Genomic DNA, 15,990 nt, shown 5'->3' on the forward strand with positions numbered 1-15,990 from the left:
TTTGGTTTCGGATAGGGGGATAACATCAGATATCTTATGAATGGTAAGATACACCACGCCGAGGCTTCCCCTTGTAATCGGTTGACAGGGGCGCCGCAAAACCGCTTCGTGGAAGATTTGCCCCTAACCCCAACCTTATCCAGAAGGTTGGGGTTTGGGGCAAATCTTCCACACACCTATTTAGTGGCGCCACCATTAACCGATTACATTTTCCCCATAGCAGGTGCTGTGATTGGTGCATCTTACATTTTATAAGATTTTTGGTAACGTGACTTAAGTACTTGTGTTGGGCTAAAAGGGTCTGCATTGCCCTAGTTGTTGAAGGATTGTTACACACCTCATGCTATACAGAATGGGTAGGTTACAGAAATTTGCCAGTGTATCATATAATGTCAATCAGTTTATCCTGATATTATTTTTATATTAAGGCAGATGTAGTATAAACTTAACTAATGTTTTGTGTGTGTATGTGTGTGTGTGTGTGTGTGTGTGTGTGTGTGTGTGTGTGTGTGTGTGTGTGTGTGTGTGTGTGTGTGTGTAAATTTATCATTTGGAGTTAACTTTTTATTGAAGATGTCATCTATTGGTTCATAAATCTGAATTTCTTCAAGAATAGATTTCTTTTTGAAGGGCAAAGAATTGGTAGTGAGTAGTGGTTTTATGTTTCTAGAGTTGTCCAACTATTCTCTGTTATTTATTCTTTTGTGTTATTTTATATTTTAGTACGGGTGAATCATCAAGTTTTCGTGATTAAGAATGACATTGATTATAATGTATAGCTTGCAATTTTCGAGTTTACCACCTTGACTTATTGAGCTCTATAAAGGCCTGTGATATATTTTGACATCCTGAACATACTGAACATATTATGGCCAGAAAACACCAGAACTTGTGTTATTACAGTGCATTTCAACTTGATTTTTATCTTCCCCTTCCCCCCTTGTGATTGGCTGGCCGTCCCCCACTCAGGGCGAGGTAGAGTAACACGTCTGTCACAGTGTTGTGTCACACCGCTCCCGCATGTCTAACTCACTAACTGTTGGCCAGCTGTTACTCCACTGGCAGGGTGGCAGAGTCAAGCAACAATGGGCTCAACTCAAGATATATATATATATATATATATATATATATATATATATATATATATATATATATATATATATATATATATATATATATATATATATATACACATACACACACACTCCTTGATTAAAGAATTCTAAGGGATGTGTTTGGATATTAAGTAACAGTATCTCCTGTGGGCTTTGTGTGGTCATGTTCATCACTGCCCCATTATTGCCATTGTTGCTGTTGGGTCACCTCATAAAGACATACTTGACACACTAATGTTTTTAATGCTAATTAAAATCAGACTGCCATGATCATTATTGCTGTTTGGTCACCCCTTGAAGAATTGAAAGTAATTGATATACAATTTTTGCTCCCAATTTTCTAATAGTTTTCATTAGTCTTGATTCTTAGAATATGCAATTGAAGCCTTAGTCTAGTAATTTTTTACCTGGTTGGTGTGATATATTGACAATAGTTCTGATGTGTTAGATATTACCCCACCTGTGTCTCCTGTCCTAGTGGTGCCGTGTCCTAGCTCTTTACCCTCATCTAGTTGGTCCTTGTCTCTGTTCACCGGGTAAATCCTTGCAAGGCCAGGGTGCATAACACTTGCTTAACTTACCACGTCCTTTGGTGCGTTGTACATATGGGTGTAAATAGCATCTCCATGGACCAGAGGACTCACATGCTCCATTGCAGTGCATGACTTATATCAAGCCTCTCACTTGGAAGGCTGTCATACTAATTGAATAATAAGTGAAAGTCCTTGAAAGTAATATAGATACCTAAGTTTTCATTCCTAGCATATTGACATTGTATAGATCAGAATTGGTTAAGTATAACCCCTGAAGCAAACTACTGTGTGGGTTGTTGGGGTAGACATGCTTTGAGTAATGTTGACTGTCTCCCTCTGTCCCCTCCCCCAAGCTGCCCTACGGAGGAAGGTGGCCAGAGGTGTGTTGGCTCACGCTCAATGTTTCCCTGTTTTGCCCTTCCGTGTGTGTCTCCCAGGTCTCACACGGCACACACGGGGGCGGCCTCATCCCTCCCTCATACCCCCTTAGCACCCCCTCACACTACTCCTTTCCTTGTCCCTTTCTTAACCTCATTATTTCCTATTAAATTCCTATCTACTCCTTATGAAGTCCCTTTCCCTTTTTCAATTTGTAATCAGACTCCATGACATCCTTCTTTCCGATTTGTAGTTGTGATTCCCTTGACCTTGTTTGAATGTGTGGTTCCTTAGTGTGTGTCCTTGCTGTTTGATGGAGTAGGATTCCCACCTCTATCTATATCATCATTCAGGTATACTTGTCCTGCCCAGACTGTCCCAGGGGAATTACTGATGTGTTGTGAAATATCTGTAAATCATCAAGCACAAAAGAGGATCATAACTAACAATTATTTAAACAAGGCATTTCTACCATACCCAGTGTGGTAGATGGGCCTGCACTTGCCCTTTTTGGTGTGTTTGGGGTGTAGCACATTGAAAAGGGTTTATTTCTACATTGAGTATGTGTGGGAATGTAAGTCAGTAAGTGCTTGGAATGTTAGAGGAACTTCTTGGGAAGAGAAATACTGATAGATGATTCATAATTGCATATAGGAGTCAGATGAAGCAAGGTGAGTGCAAGGTTGGTGACTGGACATGGGAGTGAACAGACTAAAGACCTTGGTGGTACTTCTCCTTAAGCCCCGTTCACGCTGTGCCGACTCTGGGCCACAACTACCCACGGCTCTAGAGTGCACGAGGTCTTGGGTGTTGATGTGAAAGGGTCGGGCATGTCTTGAAAGAGGTCTTGAGACTGTTGCCGAATGCTGCTCCGACGTCGTGACACGAGTCTGGGGTCGTGAGGGTTAGCACGACATACTGGCAGCTAGTTGGCCGAATGTCCCAGGCAATCGGCAAGACACCAAGACCCCAATAAAACCTCCCCCTACTTCTTGGAGCGTGGGAACCAACTTGTCAAATGGAAAAGTCGCTGGGTTGTCGTGGCCCAGAGTCGGCACAGTGTGAACGGGGCTTTTTAGGTGTAGGGTCATTGGAAAGTGTATTAATGCTCCCTGTTTGCTTGATGCACGTGCAGTTTACTTACTTGTAGTTGACACAGAGATTTCAAATAATATGAATGAGGTGAAAAGTTAGTTTTAGTACAATGCAGAATATGAAAACTGATTTGTGCAGTAATTGTGGCAGTATGGTCGGTATTATAAGATGGTTTGGCTTCTCACGTCACATATTTTTAAAGGTCCAAGAGGGGGTCAGTCGGGTTGTAATGAGTGTTTCCTCACGTTCATGGTACAGAAGAAGGGTCAAACTACCACCAGGGTCATAAAACTACCCCTGGAAATGTCCACAACTCCGATGAAAGCCTTGTCAAATATGTGTTCTTGGGCAGCGAAATGTCTCATAATACGACCCAATGTGTTTATTTCATGTACTTATTATTCAAAATATTACTTTACCAGTCATTAGAAACTTACAATATTTTCTAGTTCAAGTCATCCTCGTCAGCTTTTGCCAAACTTAAGTCAGTCACTAACCCTTAAGGTACACAAAATTATACTCCAGCTCAGTGAGGTTTTAAAGTGTTGGCTCCCTTATTAGTTTAACAAATGCAAACAATGTTACAGGGGTATTACAAGGATATTGTTGAGTTCTTTTTTGACGGCCGGAACGAGTGTAAAAACTTCTGGAAGAAATGTGTGGAGCACCACGGCTTCTTCCGCTGCTCCCAGGTCAAGAAGGTTCCTCGCCACAAAACCCGAGTGTTGTCCCGAGGCTCCTCCTTCAGGTGAGTGTCTCGGCCTCTGCTGCCACTCCTCCTCCTCCTCTTTCTCCTCCTCCTCCTCCTCTTTCTCCTTCTCCTTCTCCTTCTCCTTCTCCTTCTCCTTCTCCTTCTCCTCCTCTTTCTCCTCCTCCTCCTCTTTCTCCTTCTCCTTCTCCTTCTCCTTCTCCTTCTCCTCCTCCTCTTTCTCCTCCTCCTCTTTCTCCTTCTCCTTCTCCTCCTCCTCCTCCTTCTCCTCCTCCTCCTCCTCTTTCTCCTCCTCCTCCTCCTCCTCCTCCTCCTCCTCCTCCTCCTCCTCCTCCTCCTCCTCCTCCTCCTCTTTCTCCTTCTCCTTCTCCTCCTCCTCCTCCTCCTCCTTCTCCTTCTCCTTCTCCTCCTCCTCCTCCTCCTTCTCCTTCTTCTCCTTTTCCTCCTCCTCCTCCTCCTCCTCCTCCTCCTCCTTCTTTTGCATGTATTTTAGATTACCTAAAAATATGAATGTGCTGATGTGTTACTGCCCAAAGAAACTATGACAATAATGGCCTCTCAATCTGTTATCTTTTTGTTCACAGGTACAGCGGAAGAACACAGAAACAAGTGCAAGAGTTTGTTCGAGATAACTATGTGAAGAGAGCTCCGTTTCAAAGGTATTGCTTCCTATCATGTACTGTGTTGTGTTGCGGTGCAGTGTTCTGCTCCAGCCAAGTTAGTCTGCTGCCTTGACTCAGCAGTGCACTGTCTGGGAATTGTGATGTAGTAGTTGTTGTTGTGAGCCAAAGCAAATAGTGCCCCTCAGCAGAGTGAAGCCTTAGTGGCACATAAGAATGATGCACCTGAAAGTTTAAAAAGTGAAGAGCGGCACGTTCCTCCCCTGTCAGGTCCCAGTCTTTTCGACACTCCCCTTCTGTACATGCGAGTGTGAGCAGCGTTGGAATGAGCATCTCAGCACAGCCTCTTCTGCCCCTCAGCGACAATCAGTGCAGTAAGTTGCCTTGTATCCTGTTGCCACATAAAGCTCTAGTTTTCATTTCATGTGATGAACTTCTTTGCCTTGCCAATTGTACATATTTAGTTTTGTGCTGTTGTGCTGCTTTTTATTGAAACGATTTTCAATTCCATGTATAGTCTTGGACATTATATATATATATATATATATATATATATATATATATATATATATATATATATATATATATACATATATATATATATATATATATATATATATATATATATATATATATATATATGTATATATATATATATATATATATATATATATATATATATATATATATATATATATATATATATATAAAGCTATATATATATATATATATATATAGATATATATATATATATATATATATATATATATATATATATATATATATAGGAATACTAGAATTGTCAGGATGTAATTATTATTATTTTCATGTGTTTTCTGAGTATAAATATCAGTTATGTCAAGTTGTTTTGGCATTATCACTTTAAGTTATAATTATGTTAGTATTCTAAGGAATGTTTTACTGTGATGTTTGTGATTTGCAAACTCTGGAAGAATCTTCCTTTTGATTTCTTCCTTCCTACAAGATTCTCTTTCAAGAGAGGAATGTTAAGGCTCCTCTAGTCTGGAAGTTCTATTTTGGTCAGCTGCTGACCTCTGAACGGAGGTCTTTTGATCCTTTTGTAGCCTTTGAACCGTCTCCATTCTCTCTAAATATAAGTCTTTGGCTTGGTGATTAACGTTTAACATGAGACATATGCCTCTTTAAGTAGTAACAGAGTGGTGTGCCATCAGTGCCTCTTTAAGTAGTAACAGAGTGGTGTGCCATCAGTGCCTCTTTAAGTAGTAACAGAGTGGTGTGCCTTCACTTAATTGGTCTAGTGTTAGAAATCTACATAGATTTGTAATGTATTAATTTTATTATGTTTTTTACAGATGCTTGATAGAGTAGCCTGAGAGACTCTTGCTCATCTTGTACTGTTATTTAAAGTCTTGAATCTAACTTCCTTTGTACAGAGGAAGCTAAGAGGTGGACACTGTTAATTAAAACCTTTTCTTTACAGCTTTTTCTTGTGTTGCTTTTTGAGCCAAGATATTTTCTTTTTATTACTTTTTAAGTTAGTTTTCACTTTTCAGTCAAGAAATGGTCCTCGTAAACACGTGTGCAGTAGCATTTCTCTTGTACTGAAGCAAATTGATATAATCCAAATCATACGACACACTCATTCAGAATAATATTATCAAGATGGTCCATGTGATTGTACTACTATAGAAATTTATCATGATATAGGTAAATAATGCATGCTGTGATTTCTTATTATAGTTTTTAACTAGTGTCCATCTAACTCATCAAACCCTTTCAGTTGGCACCCCAGTCTCACTGTCATGTGGTTCCATGACCCTGGCCTCCACTGGAGACCCACAGTCCCCCGGGTCACCAACACAGACGGAGACAGCTGACCTCCACGACTTTGACACTCGTGACTTGGAGACTCCAAGTGTGACACCATCCCGCCAGGACACTCTCTCCCCGGAGACGTCAGTGACTTCCAGCCCACAGCGAGGTCACGACCCTGAGTACCCCCACCATCCAGGTCAGCACCGCCACTACCCGAGGGCACCTTCCTTAGACACTAACTCTACCATGTCATCAAGGCAGCAGCTTAATTCTAACCCAGTCCTCTTGGAGGGCTCGCTTAAAGACTTTTCCTTTGTTGATAATCGTCACTACACAGAGGCAGCAGATGATAGTGGAGACAATTTATCCCATGAGTCGTATGAACTGATTGAACGGGAGGGGGGGAAATGGGAGGAGTCTCGGTCTAGCTCAAGGGTTGCCAGTAGGTCAGGGTCAAAGCTAATGTTGAATAGTGAGGAGATAGGCAGCATGGAGGGACTGGAATGGGCCGAGCTCAAAGGAGAAGCAGGGAATGGGCGGGGACGCACAAGCAGCTACACAGGCAGTCTTCCACGTAGCCATGGCAGCACTTCCTCCGTGGGCAAGAAACAGACCAATGGCTACACAGGCAGTCTTCCCAGGACACACAGCAGCAGCCAGTTTGGAAGCCTCTCAAGGAGCTTGGCAGGAAGTAGGGCCAGCTCCAGGATAACCTTAGAGCTGCCACTGGACTCTAGACCACCTGAGGTTGATGATGAAGACCTGGCTAGTCCTGGTAGCCCTGAGTTCCATGAGAACAGTGTATGTGAGATCACCAGTGAGAAGGGATACATCCTCACCACACGGCACCTGGGCACTATTACTATTAATGATGGCTCCTCTGTGTTCAGCCAGTTGTCACTCTCTCACCACAGTGGTATTGACCTTCAGGAAAGCATCACGGAGAGTGTGAGCAGCATACGCTCCCGTGCCAGTAGTCACTCAAGGCTTGGGCGGGAGTCCTGTGAGAGTCTTCGTGATGCTGCTGAACCTCCTAGCCTCAGCACACTCACCCAGAGCACCAGGCTTTCCGCCAGCATGCGAGCAGCTAAGGAAATGGGCCAGTATGTTGACTATGGCTCATCACAGGAAAGCCTCCACAAAATGAGCTCCTGTGAAAGTGATGGTGGCTCCTCTCTCTCCTCACACACTCGATCTTCTACCACGCCTCGACCAATTGACCTCCAGCATGGTAATTTTTTGCAGCATCGTCGAAGTACCTCAACCAGCCCCCCAAGTGTCACCTCATACTCGTCTCAGCAATCTCGGCCACGCTGCATTGACTTCTCCACTCTGCACAAAAAATCCAAGTTCCCAATGTATGGTGCAGGACGGGGCAGTGACTCAGGGGGCAACACAGACAGTGATATCTGTTCACCACTGGAGATCTTGCACCCCATTGCCCCTCCGCCTGAACAAGTGCGAGAAGAAGATGAAGATGATGATGACCTAACACCCTCTCAGGAGCAAGTTCAGTTCCTGCCACGGCCTCCTGACATGGACCTCATCACACGCATACGCGGCAGCAGTGACGAGGAGGAGGATGAACAAGAGGAGTTTCAGTTTGAACTAGAGTCTGAGCATGAAGACCAGATCGTTGTGGTCATTGAGGAGAAAGTGGAACCACATGTCTTTGATTTTGAAATTCTACCTCCACCACCAGAGGTAAAGGAAGAATCTCCCTCCAGTGGAGAAATGGACCTGACGGATGTGTCCCGGGAAAAGAAGATTGATGAGAGCGATGCATCAGAACGCACTGTTATTGAACGATTTAGGTTACCAGATGACCGCCTCAACAAACTGGGCTCCAAGGACAGCCAGATGAGTATTGAGGAGATTGATGAGTCCATTCTTGACAGACGCTCTTCAGTAACAGGGGAGAGGAGGCAGTCAGTTCATGACATTGGCAGAAAATCTCCCTATCCAGTCTCTGAGAGACGACCATCCTATCAAGATGGAAGCTGTATCTCTCCATCAGCCATATCAGACAGGGAGCGCAGGTCTTCCCTACATGAGTCTGAGAAATCCCCCTATCTAGAGACTGAGAGGAGACCGTCCCTCCACTCTGAGCTGGGGAGGCGGTCACCTTATGACAGAGAAAAAGAAGAGAGAAAATCCTCTTCTTCATCTGAGAGACGCAGCTCAGTTTGTTCAGACAGGCGAAGTTCTGCATCCTCAGATAGAAGAGGTTCTGTTTCCTCAGAACGGAGGCCCTCACTCTCAGACATTGGCAGGAGGACATCCATATCCATAGAACCTGGCCAGCGATCGCCATTCTTTGATGCACCAGTGTTTGAGTTTGAGCCGGGGAAGGAAGGTGAGGAGTTAGGGGACCTGCCGTGTGTGTTGGCACCTCCACCAGAGCGTAGCCCCAAGCTGTTGGATGCTGAGCTGAAGAGTAAATTCTTTGATGGCATCCTGCTGGAAGAGCCACTCATCAGCATGGATGAGTTGACTGAAGCCCTTATACCCCCTGAGGAGACACCTCAGGCATTTGCCTCCCTCTCAGGGGCTCGAGTTATGGAGATCCTAGAGGGTGGCAGCACTGACCGGGAGCGTGAACAAGATCATGACCGTGACCGGGAGCGTGATCGTGATCGTGATCGTGATCGTGATCGTGATCGGGACCGGGACCGGGACCGGGACCGCGATCGGAACAGGGATCGAGACCGTGATCGGGACCGGGACCGCGACCGTGAACGCAGAATAATTGTGACTGTTGATGAGACTGATGAGGATGATGGTGAAGTGTTTTTGGTGGAACCCATCCGAATTAGAAAGGATCATGGCCCTAAGCCCAAACCACCTCCCAAGCCTGTGGTCAAGCCGCCTGCAAAGCCACCCCCAAAACCAGTTGAGAAGGAGCTACCGCCCAGGGTGGAGGCCCCACAGGAACACAGGGAGGTGGCAGCTGCCCTGGTGTGTGAAGTAGAGCTGCCACCCCAGCCAGCACCATCTAGGCCAGCAGAAATGGAGATGGAAGAGGAAGAGGAAGAGCCGATGGGTGCTGTCGGAGGGCCACCACCTGAGGAAGAACTGGATCGAGACTACTTTGGAGAGGAAGAAGAGGAGGAGGAAGAGGAGGAGGATGACCATGCCCAAATGAGTGACCAGTCTCCTCAGTCTCCTGACCTTGTCTCTGAGCCCGACGAGTACCATGATGATTACCAGGAGCCGGAGTACTACCAGATGACAAGACAAATTGACATGGGCTATGCTTTCCCCTCCCGAACGCTGTCCCGCATTTCTGAGCGCAGCACCACCTCAGAGCAGGAGCATGAGCAGGATCACATTGGTTTACCTGAGCCAGAGCCTGAGCACACAGACAGCAAAATTTCCACACCCACTGAGGAAAAGTTGCCTTCCATCCCATCTGAGGAGCAGCAGGGAGAGCTTCCTTCAGACTACTCTAACTCTACCAGTGATGACAACCAGAGTGACAACAACCGCCGCTCCAGCATGCCTACCACTGCTGAGGCCACGGACCAGGCGCCAAACCATCATTCATTCACCTCTGCCCCGCCAGCTGCTGCCACTGCTGCTGCACAGTTTTTCTTGAGAGATCTACCAGAGTTTGTGCCGGGAGATGAGAGTGATGAGTTTCCGTCTCCTCCAAGTTCAGCCTTCTTGGAGAACCCACACACAGAGTTGAGTCACATTGAAACCTATTATATGGAGATTAACCAGCGTGTGAACCAGACAAGCGAAGGAATCTACGATAACATTCCTGTTAAGTTTGAGGGCATCCATGAAGTTTCTGAATCTGAGTCAGCTTCAGAAGAAAACCACACCCTTCAGGAGCCTGAGGACAACCTGGAGATGCTTGAAGACACACATTCTGTTGAGGAATTAGAGGAGGAAGAGGAAGGGTCACTACCACCACATGGCACTCCAAGAGCAAAGAAAAAGATCCCTGCTTCTCATGCTCCCTCCTCCACCAGTGCCGCTACTACCTCTGCTTCCGCTACATCCTCCACAAAACCCAGAACACCCACCCGCCTGAGAAGGGAGCCCTCATCCCCTTCTCCCCCTCCCCCACCCCCACCACCTCGGCCGTTCATGCGCCCCCCCTCTCTCTCACGAAGCCCCAGCCCACCCCTCACACCGCCAACCCCTATTGCTCGCGAAATGCCCGTCACTAAGTATGATAGTGGACAGCGAGCCATGGAAGCACGCCACCGCATGGCTGTGGATTTTGAGGTGCGTGGTGGACATCTCCATGAGAGTCGGGAGAACTTATCCACTGCGGGTCTGACTGCTGCTCAATCCGATAGCGGGGAGTGGAACAGCTTCTAGGGCTCCCACTCCTCTCTCTCTCTCTGTCTCTCTGTCTCTGTCTGTCTGTCTCTCTCTCTCTGTCTCTCTCTCCATATATATTTTTTTACTTGTGTTGAAATCTGTCCATGTTGCTTTGTTTGTTTTGCTGTCTCCCTTCTTTCCTCTTGTTTTTAGAAAGGGTAGATTTGTAACGTTTTGTTTTTATGATTTTGGCGAACTTCTTCCTTGTTTGAGCTGATGTTACTGATCTCACCATCATGCTTTGCGTTCAGTTACAGATATGACAAGCCTGATATTTCCATAATCTTGAAACTATTATTATTATTATTATTATTATTATTATTATTATTATTATCACTATTATTATTTATATTATTATTTATATTCTTATTGTTATGTTTATTTTTCACTTATTTAATTACTGTTTTTAACATAACTTTTTTTATAACTGAGCTCTTTAGAGTTAAGGATAAAATTTACCTTTGAATCTCATACTCCTTTTGGTGCATTATTTAGGGAACTAAAGACCTGTCAAATATTATGTAGTGTATAAAAGAAGAAATTACTGTTTACTGTCAGTTAATTTAGCACCATGGTTATCATATCATATATTTGTGTGTTAATGAGCAATATAAGTCATGCAAGACACATTTAAGCATTTTGATGTTGGTTGCTGTTCTACCGTTTCCTGTTAAACACGTCTCGAATTGAACTCTTGAAAATTGTGCTCCAAGCTGGTGTGTCGGTGAAGCTCAAAGGAAGATCATTGTCTAGGGGTTTTGAAGCTTTAAAGTAGAGTAGAAGGGTTGACACAACGACAAAACATCCTCAATGGCAACATGTAGAAGAAAGGATTATAATATAAATTTCTATGTATATATGTTTGCATATATAGATATACACACATACTACTGAAATAGTTTTATACTGTTACTTTTTTTTCATACCAATTTGGTTTCTTTTAACTCGTGCTGTGTGAATCATATTAGTAGGGTTTGATGATACTTGCATCTAAGTTAAAAGAGTTTAGTTTTTGATACCTGCATACTTATTTTCATGTAATTTTGGGGCTTTAAGTTGAAGGTTCCCTCCAGTCATGCACAAAATGTAGTGGTTTGTGTGGTGGGGAGGAAATTTTGCCGATCACTTCATCCACTTTTGCAAAACAGTATTTTCCGGGAGTGTAAGAAACACAGAAAGCACAACAAGTCCCGTGTATTCGTGACAGTTGATAGATGTGGTATGTTTGCATTGGTCAATAGTACTGCAGATGCAGCAGTGAGTTACTTGGGCTTTGCCAGAAGACAGCCACTTGGGCTGGGCAGCAGGAGCCTCGTGGTCAGGTGACAAGTTTTGCTGTCAGGTGCACAGTGAACATGATGGGGAGGAGCCTAGGATTGGCAAGTCTCTGTCATTATTACATGCCGAGTCTGGCAGATGACAGTTTTACCTTCAGTCCTGTACAATGCTTTCATGTTTCATGTTGTTTGAAGTATTATACTGATGCGCCAAATATTCGTCCTGTATGTAGCAACTGCTGTACATGCTTGTTCTTCTTTTGCCAGAGGAGAAAGGTGGATACTGAATATGTATCCATCAGTCTATTTATATAGAATCCAAGGTCATTATCAGTACATACAAATCTCTTTAGGTGGTAACTCATTCAGTTAATGCTTGCTTTTATGAATGTAGAAATTCAAGATTTGTGGAAGCAACTAATTTGCTACCTAATTTTTTTCATTTGCACTTTACTGCTCTAGGTCACTTTCCTCTTAATACTAATATTGTAGATTTACTGAGCAATTTTATATAATAATTTCTTAACAAAAGTCAAGTAGTGTTTAAAGTTTTGCATTCCACTATATATCTAGTTTACATGCCACCTCTTGTTCACATTGGGTTGATGATACACTCTGCATGCATATATACATTTCTTTCTAAGCATACACATTTATGTCAAAAGTCTCAGGAAAATATGAATACCAACATTTGCTCTGCAAGTCCTTTTCCAAATCCTGTCATTTATATGTTCTCTTCCACTTTGGCATTTTAAAGGGGTTGAGTAGTACCTCAGTTTGCTATCCAGTGCTTCTCACCTGCCACCAAGTGATGGACCGATTACAGCACATAACTCCTCTTGACATGGCCATAAACTTTGTACATAGATTACATTCAGCATGAACTCTGATGAAAAAAATCTGTGTTGCAGTTATATCTTGAGTTACCCTACGTCTTTGACTGCATAATAATCACTCTGTATGGGAAAGACAATTGCAGTTCTCCATACAGTTTGAACCTTGATATATAAAGCTTGCTGCTGTTAGATACCTGAAGAAATTGTTTTCTTTGGTTTTATATTTATTGTTCCCAGACTTCATTTTACACATATTTAAGTTGATGCAAGTCATGCAACTTATATACTCAAAGATATTGTGGTAGTTGAACAAAAAGCTCTGTCAACTTATGATGACTGGTATTCTGTCTGAGAAATTTGGAAAAGAGTGGAGATTTGTGGCTGACAGCATAAAAAAAAGAATATTTATAGTGGCACAATAAATATATTTCTTAGTGATACGGCACTGCACACAAACAAGTGCTCAAGATATCTGAAAGTCCACAGTGTTATGTACTCCAAAAGAAACCTGCGTTCTATCTTTGCCCAGAAAGACACCTCTGTAAAGTGAGGTCTGGGTGTACTTTGGCATATTCAGTGTATAATCTTTTCCAAAATTCATGGAAATTTATAATATACAGAACCATTTTTCATTAATAGAGTAATGAAAGAAAGCAGATAGAAAGCGTTTGAGTAGTTAATTCAAAGATGAATGAGGACTTATCCCGATGAGAGCATCATCATGTCCTGATATGCAGAATTTAACATCATTCTTAAGACTAAATCTTTTTGACACCTGAGTAATGCCCTGTGATGATAATGTTTTACTTTTAAGCAATGATAAGTTTGAGACTTGAGATGAATAAGGTTCCTTCAAGAGGTTTAGCATGTATTCACACTTTTTCTCCAGTAGCCTGAAGTTAAGTAGTAGTGGCATGTGTGAGTGTGAGCCGCTTGGGTGATGCAGCATCTGACCTCTCTCTGGTTGTTATTTTGCAGCCTTGCTGGGTGACCATAGGTGCCGATACATAAATGGAGTGCCTGTTCACTTGTGCGATAGGTTTGGCCCTCCCTAACACTGTGCTCTATGGTAAGACAAGCAAGAAAAGGAAGACAAGATTTATCAACTATGTGGAATACTAGCTATTGCCATTCTTGTGTTAACATTTTTATTTACTCTAGCTGTTTACTTAGAGGGTAGCTCATTCAGCAGCAGGAAGTTTTCATAGGACTCTCAGATAAATTGCCACCCAGAGAGCCTTATACAGACTTCCTCTCAAACCTGCTGAGGGATGGGAACCAGTCCTCAAAGGGAGCTTGTGTACAGCTGGCACGCCCGCCACACTCCGCTGTGCAGCGACTGTAAAAATTGAGTGTCATGACCAACATTATCTCAGACTTAAATGTCGTCATTATCACTGTAGTGCTAGTGTGTCTGTTGACAATCGTGTTCACACTGAGTCACTTTATAACTGCAATCGTGTATATTTGTATCTTAGAAGAGATGTCGGTATTGACTGGGGTCTAGAGATCAGCTGTAACTTATCATAGACTGAAGCCATGCTAAAAGCCAAAGACTAACAATGTTATGTGTGATAATTGAATGAAAGATGTCAAACTTAAAATGAAGCCATGTACCAGTTGGTTATTAAGAAATGTTTTCCATATCTAAAAGCCTCATACTTAAACCTTCCCTACATGTTTGCCTATTCATGTTTTAAAATTTTAGACATTGCCGCCTCCTATTTGTCTTGTCTTACCATTTGCACTTGTTAGCTAATTTATTTTTTGCAGTGGCAGGCTGTTGATGGAGTCAAGTAGCATATTTTTTCCTTATTTTACGAGCTATCTGGTATATTTTTCTGTGGTGTTGCATGCCTAGTGCAAAATTATGTTTTATTTATTTATCTTTATATTTTCAGGCCAGTGTTTATGCCAATTAGTCCTGCTAGCCTTAGTTGCCTCCCTGGGTGTCTTAGTTACTATAGTCCAGCTAGAAAGGTCAGGCCACACCCAGAGGGTCACAGGTGGGACCCACACGAGCTACTCACCTACCCTCAGCCACGACTAGACAAGGTTGCACAAAAATTAAGGGATGTTTTTATAAGGAAAAAATCTGTTTGGCAAAAGTTTTAGTTCTCATATTGAAAATTAAGTCCTAATATAAGGCACTCAGTTTCAATGAGAGGGTGGGGGATTTCTTCCTACATTTTGAATCATATGCAATGCAAATACCGACTTATTCTCTGAGAGTTGTCACAGCAGCCACAGTCAACTGTACGTCGCAGCAAATCTGTCACAGTAAATGCCAAACATTGCCCATACTTCTTGTGTTTTGTAAGATGCAAAGAATTTTTCTTAGATATTTTGCTATATGTCTTTTTTGCAGAACAAATAGAATTAACACATTGCATTAGTTTAGCATTGTGAGGTGCACTTTTAGCAATGTGCTATGATGGGCCCCATACACCTCCATTTTATTTTCACAGTCATTTAGATATACTCAAATGCAAGTAGTGCCTCCAAATGAACCTTATCCTGCACATGACTTGTCAATCAATGCAAAATAGTTGTTATTCATGGTAATGATGAGACAAGGTTGTCGTATTGTTCAGAGAGCTGGATGGGGTGTGTAGGAGTGGGCAGGAGAGACAAACACAAGCATTCCAATTATTTATCAAAATGTGGAAGATTATCTTGCAGAACAGATAATTTTTTTTCAGCTGACGTAAAAGGATCACTGAGTCCCACTTGAGACGTACGAGTATAATAATGGACACGTGTTCCTCCATCCTCAAATTGTCTCCACATTACAGCAATTAAATTTTTAATTTTATTTCCTGAAGCCGTCATATGCATTACATTGTCTCCCTGATAGAGATATGTGGTTAAAGGTTGCATGTATAACAACAGTTTATATTTCATAATGAAATGACAAAATAACAATGTAGATGCTGATCCTTCTTTTGAATTTTAGAATAATATTTCATGTCCATCAGTGACATTTTTTAGATTATTTGAAGTCCTTCTTAAATTTCCGAGCAACAAGCGTGAGAATTACTTTTCAAAGTCACCATTCATTGTGATTCACGTACCATAGGCATGAATAATTTGGTCAAAATGTGGAATGCTGCCAAAAATTAAAAGATTTTTTCACTATGAAAATACACACACGCACACACACACACACACACACACACACACCGCTCCGATTGCTCCATCGGTTAGAGTGCTGCGCTGCAATGCTTCATGGCTTGACAGGTGGCAGTTTGAGTCCCACTCAGGCTGGATTCTTTCCATTGACTAGGAGTGG

General features: G+C 42.7%; 1 protein-coding gene across 3 annotated transcripts in view; it reads left to right on the forward strand.

Annotated features, from left to right (window-relative positions):
* The window catches only part of LOC126981086 (FERM, ARHGEF and pleckstrin domain-containing protein 1-like), a 265,700-nt gene that overhangs the window by 224,709 nt on the left and 25,001 nt on the right, over positions 1 to 15,990 (forward strand). For 2 of the 3 annotated variants that reach the window (XM_050831776.1, XM_050831777.1), the window contains 4 exons: positions 3,709 to 3,869; positions 4,415 to 4,489; positions 4,721 to 4,824; positions 6,213 to 6,443. In XM_050831776.1, coding sequence (XP_050687733.1) covers positions 3,709 to 3,869; positions 4,415 to 4,489; positions 4,721 to 4,824; positions 6,213 to 6,443 — 571 coding nt within the window. The remainder of the gene's footprint in view (positions 1 to 3,708; positions 3,870 to 4,414; positions 4,490 to 4,720; positions 4,825 to 6,212; positions 6,444 to 15,990) is intronic. The other variant, XM_050831778.1, reaches the window with a different exon arrangement.

This window comes from Eriocheir sinensis, chromosome 46 (genome assembly GCF_024679095.1).
Source record: "Eriocheir sinensis breed Jianghai 21 chromosome 46, ASM2467909v1, whole genome shotgun sequence".
Classification (NCBI taxonomy): domain Eukaryota; kingdom Metazoa; phylum Arthropoda; class Malacostraca; order Decapoda; family Varunidae; genus Eriocheir; species Eriocheir sinensis.